This window comes from Pongo abelii, chromosome 14 (genome assembly GCF_028885655.2).
Source record: "Pongo abelii isolate AG06213 chromosome 14, NHGRI_mPonAbe1-v2.0_pri, whole genome shotgun sequence".
Classification (NCBI taxonomy): domain Eukaryota; kingdom Metazoa; phylum Chordata; class Mammalia; order Primates; family Hominidae; genus Pongo; species Pongo abelii.
In genome coordinates this window covers 41,249,359-41,265,172 of record NC_071999.2, presented here as the reverse complement: position 1 = coordinate 41,265,172, position 15,814 = coordinate 41,249,359, and the positions used below count along the sequence as shown (strand labels likewise).

At 39.4% G+C, this 15,814-nt stretch overlaps 1 protein-coding gene and 1 long non-coding RNA gene across 9 annotated transcripts in view; one reads left to right on the top strand and one right to left on the bottom strand.

Moving 5' to 3' along the window:
- Window positions 1–2,645: 2,645 nt before the first annotated feature.
- LOC129049487 (uncharacterized) lies at window positions 2,646–3,899 on the bottom strand. The gene is made up of 2 exons (XR_008512600.2): window positions 3,546–3,899; window positions 2,646–2,872 (listed from the first exon to the last, which is right to left on the bottom strand). It is a non-coding gene; the product is annotated as an uncharacterized LOC129049487 (long non-coding RNA).
- A 19-nt stretch (window positions 3,900–3,918) lies between these two features.
- CCDC169 (coiled-coil domain containing 169) overlaps window positions 3,919–15,814 on the top strand; it is a 97,232-nt gene continuing 85,336 nt past the window's right edge. For 4 of the 8 annotated variants that reach the window (XR_008512599.2, XM_054528918.2, XM_054528920.2 and 1 more), the window contains exons 1-2: window positions 3,922–4,163; window positions 5,943–6,022. Coding sequence is in view for 6 of the 8 variants with exons in the window: in XM_054528918.2 (XP_054384893.2) it covers window positions 4,081–4,163; window positions 5,943–6,022 (163 nt within the window). In the remaining 2 variants the exon portion in view is untranslated. Of the gene's footprint in view, window positions 4,164–5,937; window positions 6,023–15,451; window positions 15,524–15,814 lie in introns of those variants that run through there. The other 4 variants (XM_054528919.2, XM_054528921.2, XM_054528916.2 and 1 more) reach the window with 4 other exon arrangements.

Sequence of the window (15,814 nt, the reverse complement as noted above, 5' to 3'; positions counted from 1 at the left end):
AGTACACATATGCAAGAGACTTTATACATAAGAGTGGAGTTGTTGGCTTGTCAAGGTTTGCAAAATAATGCCAGGTATTTTCCAAAATGATGATATTTTCTTGAGTAGTACTTGCCTTTGCAATGTTTTTATTGTTAATGTAGCATATATAAAAAAGTATCTCATAATTTGTGTTTTCCTGACCTCCTTTCCTGACCTTAGATCAGTAATTTTTCATGTTCATTTGCCATTCATTTCCCTCTACTGTAAAATTTGCCTGTTGTCACTGCTGACAATTTTGCTTCTCATGTTTAGGTGTTTACTGAGAATTGTGTATATGTGTGCAAGATGTAAGGTATCTAATTCCTCCCCTCCTCCCCTGCCCCGTAGATATAATCAGTTATTTAACCCCCATTTATTGAATAGCTCTTTTCTTCAGTAGTTTCCCACAGGTCTTTCTCTATATATCAAGTATGAGTGTTTCTGGGCTCAGACGTTTGTTCCATCTGTCATTTCTTTTGTTCCTGTGCCAGTCCCACACTGTCATCATTGTAAATTAGTAAGTCCTACTGATTGTTAGGGCAAGAGGCTCAGTTCCCTTGACCAAATTCTTTAAGAGTATTTTGGCTGATTAAACAAGTTCCATAAGAAGTTTAAAATCTTCCCACAAAGAAACATCAGCCCCAGATGGACTTACAGGTGAGTTCTAACATACCTTAAGAAAACAATGTTACATTGGGTGCAGAGGTACACACCTGTAATCCCAACACTTTGGGAGGCTGAGGTTGGGTGGATCTCTCGAGTCCAGGAGTTTGAGACCAGCCTGGGCAACATAACGAGACTAAAGATATTGTTGGACACTGTGAATTTTACCTTATTGGGTACTGGATGTTTTGTGTTCCTATAAATATTGTCGAGCTTTGTCTTGGGAGGGGATTAAGTTACTTAGAACCAGTTGGATACTTTTGGATCTTTCTTTTAAACTTGTTAGGGCTAGTGTTTTTTTCCACTCCTAAATCAAAATCCTCTGTGTACCTGATGCCCTGTGAATTCAGAGGTTTTCCATTCTGGTGGGTGGTAGCAGGTATTATTGCTACCTCTGTAAACTGTAAGGATTTCCCCTCTAATCCTTTGTGATGGTTCTTTCCCCAGCCTGAGTACTTGCTTCACCATGTGTGTGCATTCATCAGTATTCTGCTGCAGAGTGTACCTTGTGGCAGGCCAGGTCTCTCAGGCCTCCATAACAACTGTTTCAGTACTGACTGACTGGCTAAGTTAAAAACTAAAAGCTAAAAAAACCAAGGCCCTTATACAAAGGCTCGAATATAACAAAAGCCCACCAAGAACTAGGCCTTAAAGCATGACAAAAAAAAGAAGGAATTCTTAGCTGGACCCGTTTAGGATTAAACAAGTTTATTGGGGGTCTAAAGGAATCCCCAAACCTCCCTGATTTAGCAGGAGACAAGGGTAATCACCCTAGCACCTGGACCCATTTAGATTAAGTAAATTTACTGAGGCTCCAGAGGAAGGTCTTCAGGACTCAAGACCTTAGTTGTAGATTATAAGAAGTTAACCACATGTCTATAGATGAATGCACACTTACACATAGACATATAGCTTAGACGGTATTATAAGGTCTGGAAAACTTTGTAATTTTGAGTTGGTCTGGTTATAATTTCCAGGCCTTCTCCCTGTAACTGGTTCCAGAAATAAAAACTCTCTTCCTCCCTAGTTCATCTACATGTTGTTACTGGGTCACAAGAAATAGCAGCCCAACCCTCAGTTTGGTGTGGGAACACCTGCGCAGCTCTCCCCTCCAATATCTGCCCTGCAAAGTCTAGCTGCCTTGTTCTCTCTAGACTCTTAGAGAAACTGTTTCCTCAACTTAGGGCAACCACCAGCCTCTGCCTGTTTTCTCCCTTTCTGCTTTGTACCCTGGCAGGCCCAGGCCAATTTGGGAGCTTGCCTCATTTGTGTCTCATCTCTTGGTGATCATTGTCCCTTATTGCCTGATGTTCAATGTTCTTTTTTTGTTCCTCTTAGTTTTTTAGTTGTTTCGGGCAGGAGGGTAAATTCAGTTCCTTTATCTCTGCCAGAAACACAAATCTGTGGTTTCTGTAGTTGTTGACAAACCTGTTCTCTGCTTGCCTTTGCTCTTAATTTCCCACAGTGAGATCCTGCTAACAGATCTTTTTAAGAAATCCTCTGGGCCGGGTGCAGTGGCTCATGCCTGTAATCCCAGCACTTTGGGAGGCAGAGGCGGGTGGATCACAAAGTCAGGAGTTCAAGACCAGCCTGAGCAATATGACACCCCATCTCTACTAAAAATACACAAAAATATTTAGACGGGCATGGTGGTGTGTGCCTGTAGTCCCAGCTACTTTGGGAGGCTGAGGCAGGAGAATTGCTTTAACACAGGAGGTGGAGTTTGCAGTAAGCTGAGATTGTGCCACTGCACTCCAGCCTGGGAGACAGATGAGACTCTGTCTCAAAAAAGAAATCCTCTGTACATTTGGATTTGTCAACAGATAATCTAGTCCTTTTCACTTCATTCTATTCTGTTTACTTGGTTGTGAGTTGCCCTTTCAGACTCAACAGCTAGACAAAATTTTGATAAGCATACCTCCTATATTAGGGTAATTCACAGAAACAGAACCAATAGGGAGTGTGTGTATAAAAGATTTATTATAAGGAATTTGCCCTTACAATTATGAAGGCTGAGAAGTCTCAGGATCTGCAGTTGACAAGCTGGAGATGCAGGCAAACTGATGTGTAGTCCCAGTCTGAGCCCAAGGATGGAAAAGTGTTCCAGCTCAAGCTGTTTGGCTGTAGGAGCTCCCTCTTACTCCTGGGAGGTCAGCCTTTTTGTTCTATTCCGTCTTCAGTCCATTGGCTGAGGCCCACCCACATTGGGGAAGACAATGTACTATACTCAGTCTACCAATTGAAATGTGAATCTCATCCAGAAACTCAATTGGAAAACTATGTATTCACAACACTTCTGACACCAAATTATGTTTTCCACACCAATCAATTATCCCATTCTCACTAAAACCTTGGTCTCCACAACCCCTTTATTTTCTAAAGACATTCCTAAGTCTTTAGTCAGTAACTTTTCAACCAATTGCCAATCAGAAAATCTTTGAATCTAGCTGTGACCTGGAAGCCACCCCGTCCCCCATCCCTTCCAATTGCCCTGCCTTTCCCGATGGAACCAGTGTATATTTTAACATGTATTTGATTGATGTCCCATGTCTCCCTAAAATGTATAGAACTAAGCTGCACCCTGACCACCTTGGGCCCGTGTTCTCAGAATATCCTGAGGGCTGTCACCAGCCATTGGTCACTCATTTGGCTCAGAATAAATCTCTTCAAATATTTTACAGAGTTTGTCTCTTTTTGTCAAGGAAACACAGATGTATCAAGGGTAGGATGCAAACTTTGTGATTAAAAGTATAATGAAATTTCAAGTTGCAGTGAGCAGCTCTGAGGTATGTTCATGAACAGCACACAGATGCAAAACAATAATCTGGAGGGTTAGCAGTCTTCCCGAGTTCAGGAGGTACCTTTTTAAGACCAGTTCCTCCCGCTCCGACACTGCCAAATCAGCGACTCTGGTGCTTGTTCAACTGAAGCAAAGAAGTGCGCAGCTACTCTTGGATCCAGCATTTCCCTAACAAGGGCTTAGAGTGAAGCCGACTTTGCCGCCTGGGGCAATGTTTAGGAAAGCAACCAAAGCCAGCAGGAGGGAAGAAAAAGGAGAGGGATATTCTTGGCCCCCTGACACTCCGCTGTGTAGTCGGAGCACGTCTAACCCCAGCGTCTTGAGCAAGGAGTATCCCTCGAGCTGTTCTCCAGGGTCGCTCCACCGGACAGAGTAGGTTTCTTCTCCAGTCTCCCCAGCCGCCCTCGCCCCACCCCGCCGTCTGCGGGCATCGCTTTATGACGTCACCACGTGCCTCTGCGGGCAGGCGCGGGAGGTGCGACAGGGGGGCTGTTGAGGTTCACCGCCTCCTGCCGTACTCGCTTCTGGGTGGCCCTTAATGTCTTGTGCTCTAAGGTGCTGTTGGGAAAGACGCGGGAGGTCTCTAGCCTGACACTATGGAGGAAGAGGGAAGCTACAACTTCGACAGTGTGAGCACCAACCGCCTGAAACAGCAGTTGCTGGAAGAAATCCGCAAGAAGTGAGTCGGGGGGTGGCGCAGTGTGGGGTTCCGTCCACGCCCCCCGAGCCTTCACCTGTGGAGTCTCAGGGCCGAAGCCGCTGAGGATGCTGTAAGACCGGCGCCGTGATTAACCCCCTGGGCACTTCGGGCTGGGTTCCAAAAGTCTTCCATGCGAAAGATTCACGTGCCTCTTTGACTAAGCCTTTGGTATTGTAAGTAGGCAGCTTTCAGGGTAGGATGTGCTGCCCTTAAGGATCCAATCATATGGCGTGTATTTTGCCCATATACTGTAATGCCAAAAGTTGTGTTTGGTTTTGATGTCTCCATAAATCCAGGTTTTCTGCTTCAAATTCCAAAGATTTTATTTAGTTATACGGTTTTTTTTTTCTTTCATCCCTTTAAGGGGAACTTCATAAAATGACATTTAGTAAAACTGTTACTCCTCCTTTATGCTTTTTAAAAACAGTATTCATACTTCGTGTTAAATTTTTGAAACATTTAAAGTATTTTTTGGATATACTCCCAACTCCATCCACAAGTCCCGTGAGAATTGGACTCTCCTTTGTGCCCAGATGGGGTTCTGGGTTTTCCTCTATTGTAGCTCCAGTCACAGTATTTTAATTGCCTGTCTATTTCTTGTTTTGCTACCAAACTACACGCGTTCTGAGGACAGGTTCTGTGTATTCTGAGGAAGTAGAGAATAAGAGCAAGTACTTGAGGACAGTCCTGCATAAATGCAAACCCCATCTCTTGTCACTCAGTAATTATGCAATCTTGGACAAGTTAATTAACGTCTTTAATCCTCAGTTTTCTCAGCTCTAAGACTGGTATACAAATAGTCATCTCATACCTCCTGCAGTTGTTCCCAGGTCGGAATGAAATGCACTATAAAGAACTTAGCATTGGCTTGTAATACGCATCCAGTGGAACTTTGCTGCCGCTATTGCTATTTTTCTGTTTACTGTTCACTGAATTCTTCCGTATTTAATACAATGCCTTGAACATAATAGGCAGTCAGAAATATTTATTGAATAAATGGCCCTGTCATATGATAATGTTCTATTTACTGATGTCCTAAATAGCTAACCTTTTAAATTAGTGTTTGTTTTTTTTCCTCTTTGTTTCAGTTTGTCAGCTGTTATGTATTGCCCTAGGTATGCCTTTCTGTAATAATGTGCAGTGCCTAATTTGCTTGGTTCTGAAAAACCAGATAACTAACTTCTTTAGGATGATATTTAAGTTAAGAATAAAGGATTTCCAAGGGCCAGGCGTGGTGGCTCACGCCTGTAATCACAGCACTTTGGGAGGCCGAGGCTGGGTGGATCACAAGGTTAGGAGTTCGAGACCAGCCTGGCCAATATGGTGAAACCCCGTCTCTACTAAAAATACAAAAAAATTGGCAGGGCTTGGTGGCGCATGCCTGTAATCCCAGCTACTCAGGAGGCTGAGGCAGGAGAATTGCTTGAACCCGGGAGGCGGAGGTTGCAGTGAGCCGAGATTGCCCCACTGCACTCCAGCCTGGGCAACAGAGCGAGATTCTGTCTCAAAAAAATAAATAAAAATAAATAAAAGATTTCCAATTGTTGCCTGGGAGTCTTTGAGCTTTAGTGCATATTTGAGTCCTAGAACTGACTAATTGGAAGCGTTCCTTTGCCTGAGTCTTATTTCTTAACCAGTTCTTCAGTAAATGATGTATCATAGTAAATTGTTCCTGAAGTAGTAGTGGGTTACTATGTATTATTTTTCTGATGTTATTTTTAATTGAATTATAATCAAGAAAAATATTTTAAATAACAGGGATGCAGTGCAACTCTCAATATTTGAACTAAGACACAAGATTACAGAACTGGAAGCCAAACTCAATACTGACAATGAAGGTATATAAGTAAATACTTATATTTGTGACTCCTGTATAATTATTGTTCATTTTACCAGGATATCTATGATGCATTAAATTCCATATATTGAATAATAGTACCAACGTTTCAATATTGCTTTTTGGCCACATTAATACTAGTTTATGATAGAGGCTTTAAAACTGATACTTCAGAATATCAAACTTATTACTGTTTAATTATTTTTCTACCTTTCAAGTTCAAAATGTTCATTAATTAGCAAAACCTTTGTTACATGACATCAATATATTATTTTTTTATTAAATAAATATCACCAGTTTTGTATTCACCTCAAGTTACACTCTTTATATCTTAACTTCTAGATTTGGGATGTATTTAAAATCCATATCTAGGTTTTAGCTATTGTTGTTGGAAGAATGTGCGTTTGGTGTGGAGGATGTTGTGTACCTACACACTCATATATCCTTAAAATTTGTAATGTATGCAAGATATGACCATGCCATATGTCAACACTTTAAATGGAAGACCTTTGTTTTCCCTGTTCTAAAGAGGTTCATTGACTATTGGGAGAAAGTATCAAACCAGAATATGGATATGAGAAGTCATATAAGTTCTACGTAAGGATAAATGAAAACTTAGGGAAGGGAAGCCTAACAGAATTCGGGTGAGTTAATAAAGACAGGCTTTCCAGAATGGGCGTTGCTTGAACTGAATGCTAAAGAACAGGAGGAGTTTATTAGGGTTATCAGGGTGGGCATTTATAAGGGAGGAGACCACCCCTCATATTGTCTTATGCCCAATTTCTGCTTCCAGAGAAAGAAGAAATAAAAACTAAAAGGCAGAAATGAAATCCACAGGCAGACAGCCCAGCACCACACCCTGGGCCTGGTAGTTAAAGATTGACCCCCGACCTAATAGGTTATTTTCATGCGTGTCCGTGTGAAGAGACCACCAAACAGGCTTTGTGTGAGCAACAAGGCTGTTTATTTCACCTGGGTGCAGGCGGGCTGAGTCTGAAAAGAGAGTCAGCGAAGGGAGATAGGGGTGGGGCCGTTTTATAGGATTTGGGAAGGTAATGGAAAATTACAGTCAAAGGGGGTTTGTTCTCTGGCGGGCAGGGGTGGATCTCACAAAGTACATTCTCAAGGGTGGGGAGAATTACAAAGAACCTTTTTAAGGGTGGGGGAGACTACAAAGTACCTTCTTAAGGGTGAGAGAGATTACAAAGTACATTGATCAGTTAGGGTGGGGCAGGAACAAATCACAGTGGTGGAATGTCATCAGTTAAGGCTGTTTTTACTTCTTTTGTGGATCTTCAGTTACTTTAGGCCATCTGGATGTATACGTGCAAGTCACAGGGGATGCGATGGCCTGGCCTGGGCTCAGAGGCCTGACAGTTATGTTATCTATAGATTACATTGTATGGAAAAGCACTGTGAAAATCTCTGTCCTGTTCTGTTCCGTTCTAATTACCGGTGCATGCAGCCCCCAGTCACATACCCCCTGCTTGCCCAATCAATTTCGACCCTCTCACGCAGACCCCCTTAGAGTTCTAAGCCCTTAAGAGGGACAGGAATTGCTTACTTGGGGAGCTCGGTTTTTTGAGATGTGAGTCTTGCTGATGCTCCCAGCCGAATAAAGCCTTTCCTTTTTTAACTTGGTGTCTGAGGGGTTTTGTCTGTGGCTCGTCCTGCTACATTTATACTCTTCCTCAATTGGGGAGCCATGAACAAAAAGGATTAGTGGCCATATGGGAAATAAAATGCCACTTTCTATAAGTACCCAATGCTTTGTTAAAGCTTGGTTGTAGAATACTACTTTGTCCCAAGGCTGAAGTAGCTTCCTCTATCTACATATCTATATCTTAGATATAACTCAGTCTCTGGGGGCAGGTTCTAAGTGTACTTATCAAATAGCTGCGTTGGCAGGGTAGCTGGAACTTCCTCATGTACCCAGTTACAGGAAGAACAGAAGGCATGCTCACAGGTACACATGCAGTAACTATGCCCACTAGTAAAATGTGGCTCAACAAGTTGTAGCAGTTCTCAAAAGAAGGAGCTAGTTTGTGGGTATAAAGAGAAAACGTCAGAATGATAGGAGAGAAAGTTCTTTCCTTAGTGGGCCAAAAGTAAGGCCTAAGGTGAAGGGCAGAAACATTTACTCCTTTAAAGCCAGGGACTGTGTCAGGTGAGGTAGTTATTATTATCCCCATATATGGAAGAATGAAATTCAGGAATTCAAATAACTTCTAAGGTAATATAGCCAGGGAGTGGCAGAGCCGTGACTTGATCCTTGATCATCTATTTACCATGCCTTCAGTAAATGATAATACAACTGCCACCTACCACATCACACTCAAAACACTTTTGCTTGTCTTTTGCTACATAGCAAATAACCCTATAATTTAGGAGCTTAAAACAACAAACTATCTCATATAATTCTGTGGATTAACTGGGTTGGTTCACCTGGATGGTTCTTGATTGGGGTCTCTTGTTTGGTTGCAGTCAGGTATACTGAAGATTCAAGTGAGCTGGTCATTCCGTGATGACTCATTCACATGGCTAACATCTGACACTGGCTTTTGACTGGAAGCTCAGCTAGGGCTGCCTGTCAGAAATGCCTCTTATACCTTTTTCTTCTCACAGCATGGTGGTTAGGTTCCAAGAGGATGTATCCCAAGAGCAAGCATTCCAAAAGACATAAGTAGAGACTGCCAGGCCAGTCAAGGGCTACTCCCAGAACTGGCACAGGGTTATATCCACTGTATTCTGTTGGTCATAATAGTCACAGATTCAAGGGACTGGAGAGGTAGACTGCTTTTAAGGTCACATTACAGAGCAACACATGGGATGGGATATATTATTGGCAGTCATCTTTAGAAAATACAGTCTGCCACAGGAGCATTAAACATAAAGCCATTTGGGGAATATGCTAAGTAATTGATAAAAATGGAACATAAGTCATAATGAGAATGCGTTAGGAGATGAGATTAAAGTTTATGAGGAGATAAATCAAGAAGATTGCATGATGCTAATGAATTTACGTTTATCCTGAAGGCAGTGGGGCAATATTAAAGGTGTTTTAAAAGGAATTTATTATTGGAAATATGTGCACATGCGACAAATAGGGATACATTCACTGTTCAGATAATTTTTTCACCGTTTCTGCTTTCTTCTCAAACCTCTACCACCTCTCCACTCAATCACATTCTCAGGTAATGAGCTTACCCTCCTCTTTCAAAGAAAAAAAAGAAGCAATCAGAAGAGGACTTCTACGTGTTTCTACCAGCAGAGCTACCCATCTACCTGCACCCTTGCACATCCTCTTCCCTCTTGTTTCTATGAATGATCTGTCCTTATTCTTGTCTCAGGTTATCTCCTCCCTTTGTGCAGTAGATCCTACCTACTCGCACCTACTCAACGATATCACTCTAGTGATGGCCCTCTCTTCCCTACACTGTCTGTTTTCCCTGCTCTAGTGGATCATTCCTAACAGCAGACCAACATGCTGAATTTATTTTATCTAAACAACAAATGATAGGCTTCTTTTGGCCCCACTTTTCCCCTTCAGCTAGCATCCCCTGTCCCTGCCCCATTTACAGCAAAAGCCTTCAAAAGAGTAGTTTTTATTTCTACTTTCTCATCTGCTTATTGTTTGATCTTGCTTGTCACTGGATTAATTTTTAGGCAGGTGGTAAAAAGCCAACTCCAAAGAGCTTTATATTCTCAAAGTCACCTCTTGAAGCCTTTTAGGATTCATAGGAAACTATATGTAGAAAATTTGGTTTTATGTTTTAATTTGAATTTCACAACAAAGTTTAGTGATAAGAAAATGTTCATGTGACTTTTTTTTTAAGCAAGAAGAATTAGTGTTTGTGTAGAGCTTTAAGTACATTTTTTAAAAAAATTGAAGCCTCACAACTACCCTTTGAAAATAATATCATTACCTTCGTTTTATAGATTAAAAAATGGAGGCCGGGTGCGGCAGTTCACACCTGTAATCCCAGCACTTTGGGAGGCCAAGGCAGGCAGATCACCTGAGGTCAGGAGTTCGAGACCAGCCTGGCCAACATGGTGAAACTGTGTCTGTACTAAAAATAACAAAAGAAAAATTAGCCAGGTGTGGTGGTGGGTACCTGTAATCCCAGCTACTCTGGAGGCTGAGGCAGGAGAATCGATTGAACCGGGAGGTGGAGGTTGCAGTGAGCAAAGATTGCACCATTGCACTCCAGCCTGGATGACAAGAACGAGACTCCATCCAAAAAAAAAAAAAAAAAATGAAGACTTACTGACAACACACAAGTTTACATCTTCATCCTGGATTTCTCCTTTGAATCTTTTATAGGCTGGTTTCTATGCCCAAATACCTTTGGCTAGTGGGTAATATATTAATAAATCCAATATATATTTTTTAAATCACCTCAGTAAATGCTAAAATTTTAAAAATAAAACTCCATTTGTTTTTCTTATTTCAAAACAAGGAAAAGAATACTTCTATTTATCTCAAACTAGCATAATACTTAACAATGAAATAGTAGAGGCATTTCCATTCTTGGGGGGAAAAAATACCAAAGCTGTCTGCTGCCATTATTAAAATGCAATATAGTTTTGAAAGTTCTAATTAAGCAATAAAATATGAAATAGAAATAAGAGTTATAGCTATTAGAGAGGAAGTGATACAATTATAAAGGTTAGTATATTAATAAAGAATTAGAAAATAGTTGGATACAATAATGAAATAAATGTTTATTTAAAAAAACAAATGCCAGCAATAACCAGTTAGAAAATAGGGTTTTTAAATGATCCCACCCACAATTCCAACTGAAACCATGAAAGATCTGACAATATTTCTGACAAGAAATATGAGGACCTATATGAAGAGATAACAGAAGACTATAAGGGAATAACTGTTGAGTCCAAATTCTTACTTATTTAACATAAGAGATTTCATACAGGAAACTCTAGAATAAAATTAGTTTGGGAAAGCTTTGCAGCATTAACACGTTTGCTGAGCTTTTGAGAGACTTTGTTAGTAAGTGAAACATAACAGTGTGTGTCTCATTGCTACAAAGAGTCTGTCTTGTCAGTCTTATGTGATCTCTATTTTAATGTTAATGCTGGTCATTTGTGCCTAAACTCCAAAATGGGGGAAGGTATAGTGTGGCATGTCCAACCCTCCACTTCTCATAATGGCCTGAACTAGTTTTTCAGGTTTCTTTGGGATTCCCTTTGGCCAAGAGGTGGATACATTCAGTCTGTTGGGGGAGCTTAGGAGTTTTTTTTTTTTTTTTTTAAGTTCCGCCTTTTTTGGTCAAGGTATGCAGAGGTAGTATCCATAGCTAAGCTTTTATTAACTTAAGTTCTGGGGTGGTGTGGCTACTTGCCCCTGGTCCATCATGCCTCTCAGTGGGACCCCTATTGCCAAGGAACTTAGAGTCAAAGACTTACATCCAATTAAACGTTTTAGGCCAGATGGGAGTGGAGGTGAGCAGGTATTCAGTAATCTTTAAAACCCCTTTTAGGCAACATAAGAGCCAAAAACCAAAAGTCAAAAAATAAGGTTATAAAGTTGAGTTATCTATAAATTCTCTGCATTGAAATACTGTAATCTTGACTTGTAGCAATTAGCTGTACAAAACACAAGCATATTGTTCAGCTGTTTAGGCATCTGTGTGTCTATCCTTGATTTGGAGGGTCTTAATTAATTTTATCCCTCAAAATCTGGCCCTTACAATGATACACTTCTGTGATAGCCCCTGGGCCTGGAGGGATTGAATAGTTTCAAATTCTGGAGGTAAAAAAAATTGTAAAGTATTAGCAGTGTTTCAAACAAAAAGGTCATAAGCCCTGCCTAATTCTGACAGTTACAGGAAAGGAAACTTCTAGGTAGCTAAACATTTAAATTATTCAGTATCAATTTAGGCACTAAATTTAAACATTTAAATTATTTAGTATCTATTTACGCACAGAATAAATTATATTATTTTAGATAGAGGCAAAATTATTAAGTGAATCTTAATTTTTTTGTGGTACAGGCGTGTCCCTGTGTCTCATGAAAGTAGTTTACTATGATTGTCATCTTTGCCCAGATCTATAAATGGGGCTTCGGTTAACTTAGATTTGCTGTCAGATACTGGCAGGAGTCACTGCCTTCTTTAGATGAGATATGTGTACCCAGGAGTCAAAGCCCTGTAACTTCATAGTACGAGGATTAGTTAATAGCACCTGATAAGGACCTTTTTAAGGGGCTGAAGGTGGTGACACTGGAGTCCATGACTTGACTGGAAGCTGTAAAAAGATTCTGTAACCTTGCAGTGATTAACTTTTATAGCTTTGATAAACACCAGCAATAAGCCAGAGACTTAATTTTGGTTTCAATTTTGAAGATGTTTCTCAAAAATGTTAAAGGGCTCAAAACATTTGATTAAAACAGTTCCACAGGTCATTGTAAACCAATAGTTACTAATTTAACCAAAATGATCATTGAAAGACTTAAAGGCAATACAGAAGGTTACATGCATGTAACAACTTTCAGCCTTTTAGGTCTCAGTTTTTCTAAGCAGTTAAAAATCTAATGAAGACAACATATGAATTATTTTGATAAAAAGTAAAATGTTGTTTCTTATGCCAGTTACTAGAAAGGCAAAGAAAAACCTGCAACGTGACTACTTTTCCTTATAGGAAGCCTATTTAGACAACCTGGAAGTTAAACCTGATGAAAAATGTTCTTGAATTTAATCAGACACAGGAAGAATGTGTTCAGGGTTATGAGTATAGCAGAGGAATACATAGTTCTTAGTAACTGCATGAGAAGTTTTTTGATTACATTGAAAAATTTAAATCAAGAAAGCCAAGAGTACAGAATCAAATTATACTGAAGGAAAATATTGCTTTTCTAGACCTTTAAGATAAAACATTTTAGCATCAGGCCACAACAATGGAACCAGAGGAAAAAAGTTACAGAAGCTAATTTAAAAGCTGAAGGAGAGAGCTGTCATCTCAGACCTTCTCAGGGGGAGAAAAAGCTGAAAGCAGTGAGACAGCAATAGTTGAACTTCTGAGATATGATTCTGAGAAGTTTTTAAAAGAAACAGGTTCTAAAATTTTAAAAATCTCTTATAATTTTATTAAGAGAAAAGTAATACCTTAAGAAAACCTTGTTTTAAGATAGGGGATCAATCTTAGAAAGACTATGAAAAATAATTCCCTTTTAATTATAGCCAACTTAATATATAAAATAGCTTTTGTAATTTTCCTTTTATGAATCTTATCATAACTTACATAGACCATTTATTACATGCTTAGACTTTCTGACTTGTCCTAAAATTTTCTGTTTTCTGAATAACTAGCCATTTTATTTTAGGATAAAAATTTACTATATAAAATCTTTCTCATGTAAAATTATTTGCTTGTTTTATAACTTTTTTATTATAAATACATTTTTGTATCCACAACTTTCTTTATATCTCTCTCCCCTACTCACTGATTCTTTTTTTACCTTCTTTTAGAAATAACTTTTAAATAACCTTTGAATTACTTAAATTACTGTTTTTTAAAAAATGAGAACACAACTTGCAGAATTATATATTAGAATTCTTAGTAACCTTAAATTTTAGTGAAAACTTAGGAAGCAAGAAATCCTGAACTGTTTATCAGATGTTAGCATTTTCTGGATGAAACCATTCTACAATTTTAGAAATATGTTTTCCCATATCATAATCTTTTCTTAATTGGAAATTTCACAGAAATCAAATTATTATCTATTGGATTGGAGCATCTATTATTTAATTCAAAATAATTTTAAGATTTTAAATTACACAAAAAGTCCACTTACAAGCATTTATCTCATTTACATGTATTCACTTTTTCCATTTCTTAGTAATTTATCTAGATTACTTCTGAAAACTGAGATATTACACAAAACTAATCATTATTTAAAGTTATTTCCCGGCCAGGCACGGTGGCTCACACCTGTAATCCCAGCACTTTGGGAGGCCGCAGCGGGTGGATCATGAGGTCAGAAGATCGAGACCATCCTGGTGGCTAACATGGTGAAATGCTGTCTCTACTAAAAAAATACAGAAAAATTAGCCAGACATGGTGGTGGGTGCCTGTCGTCCCAGCTACTCGGGAGGCTGAGGCAGAAGAATGGCGTGAATTGGGGAGGTGGAGCTTGCAGTGAGCCGAGATTGCGCCACTGCACTCCAGCCTGGGCGACAGAGTGAGACTCCATCTCAAAAAAAAAAAAATTAAAAATAAATAATAAAGTTATTTCCCTATTAACCATTTTTAAAATCTGAACACTAAATGGTGAGCACCTAATTAAGAACCTTAAAATTAAATGTATTTGCTGATGGGTCTGAAGATTTAGCTGTTTCATTGAACTAACAAGTTAGTCTTATTTGTCAAAAAAAAAATACACAAAGATTATTCTGTTTTATGGTTGAGTTTAAAGTCTTAGAACCTTTATGTCAACCCTTGACACCTTTGTATACACACTGATACAAATATAAAACCACTTAGACAAAAATGTATGTGGACAATTCTGAAGACCTTTCTATTTTTATCAATAATTTTAAAACCAGTTTTATTTATTAAAAATTCACATGCACTTGAAAAGCATTTGGACTTAATTTCTGAGTACTCATTTACTTATAAGCCAGTTTGATAGCATGCTAGACACAACACAGAACATAATACATGAATATTACATAGATATATCTAAACATGTATACATACACGCGCAAAGAATTAACTAATAGCTTTTACCTTGGAACTCCAGCCATGAGACAGCATTACAAACTCACAGACCTACAAAAGATAGCTGGCTTCAAGTTCTTTTTCTGACAAAATTGGAACCTGTTCATATGGCCAAACTTCATTTGCCCTAATAGGTAATCCAAGGAAATCTGTGAACCAAAATTTTGGGTAAAGGAGTCTCTATAGCAGTTTTTTTAAACCCCTTTTACCCTTTTTTTTTTTATTTTCAGTTTCAAACAACTTTCCAGTGTTTACATTCTAGTTAGATTATAAATGAGTCTTAGCACCAGTAGCTTAGTAACAGCAGATTTAAAGCAGGCAGAAAAGAGGGGAAGATAGCTTTAGAAGACTCTACTTAACTCTATAGCTTCAGGTTAACTATTTGAGCTCTAAATTTTTCTTGCTGTAATGTGCCCGTCAGTTTAAAATGTACACAAAAATGCACCATATGTAATCAGCTGGAGTCCCAAAGAGGATGACAAAATCAGGGGCCAGGATGTTGAAAATTGTTTTTCCTCTTCAGTACTGGTTTCCTGGTTTCAACAGGAAAAGAGAAAAAGGAAGGAGTGGAGAGGAGAAAGGAGGTCAGGTTTTATGGGCAGGAAGAGGAAAGAGAAAAGAAGGAAGGGAGGTTTATAAGCCTTCCAGCCACTGCACAGTACACCTACCTCTCTTGTTTATCTCCTCTTAGGGAGAGCCTCAGCACCCTAGAACTGAAGGGTGTAAGATGAATCCCTCCCATTTCCTCAAGTCACCAGTCAAGGTAAACTGTTTCCAGCCAGAGGGAGTGAAGGGTGGTTTTGGCTGAGAAGAGTAGGGCTGTAGATGGCTTCTGAGATAATCAGGATGACGAAGTTGGAAAAAAGGGGAAAGAGAGAGAGAAAGAGATCAGGGTGCACAAAGATCTCACACACGGACAAACAGGTGGTGTGCCTCCAAACAAATCCCTGGTTAAGGGGCTGTGTAGACTCCCAAATCCCTCATTTCAGTTTCAAATGGCTCCCCCAGGCAACTGAGTCAGAACTGAGCAAAGGCCCAAGGGTGCAGCAAACAC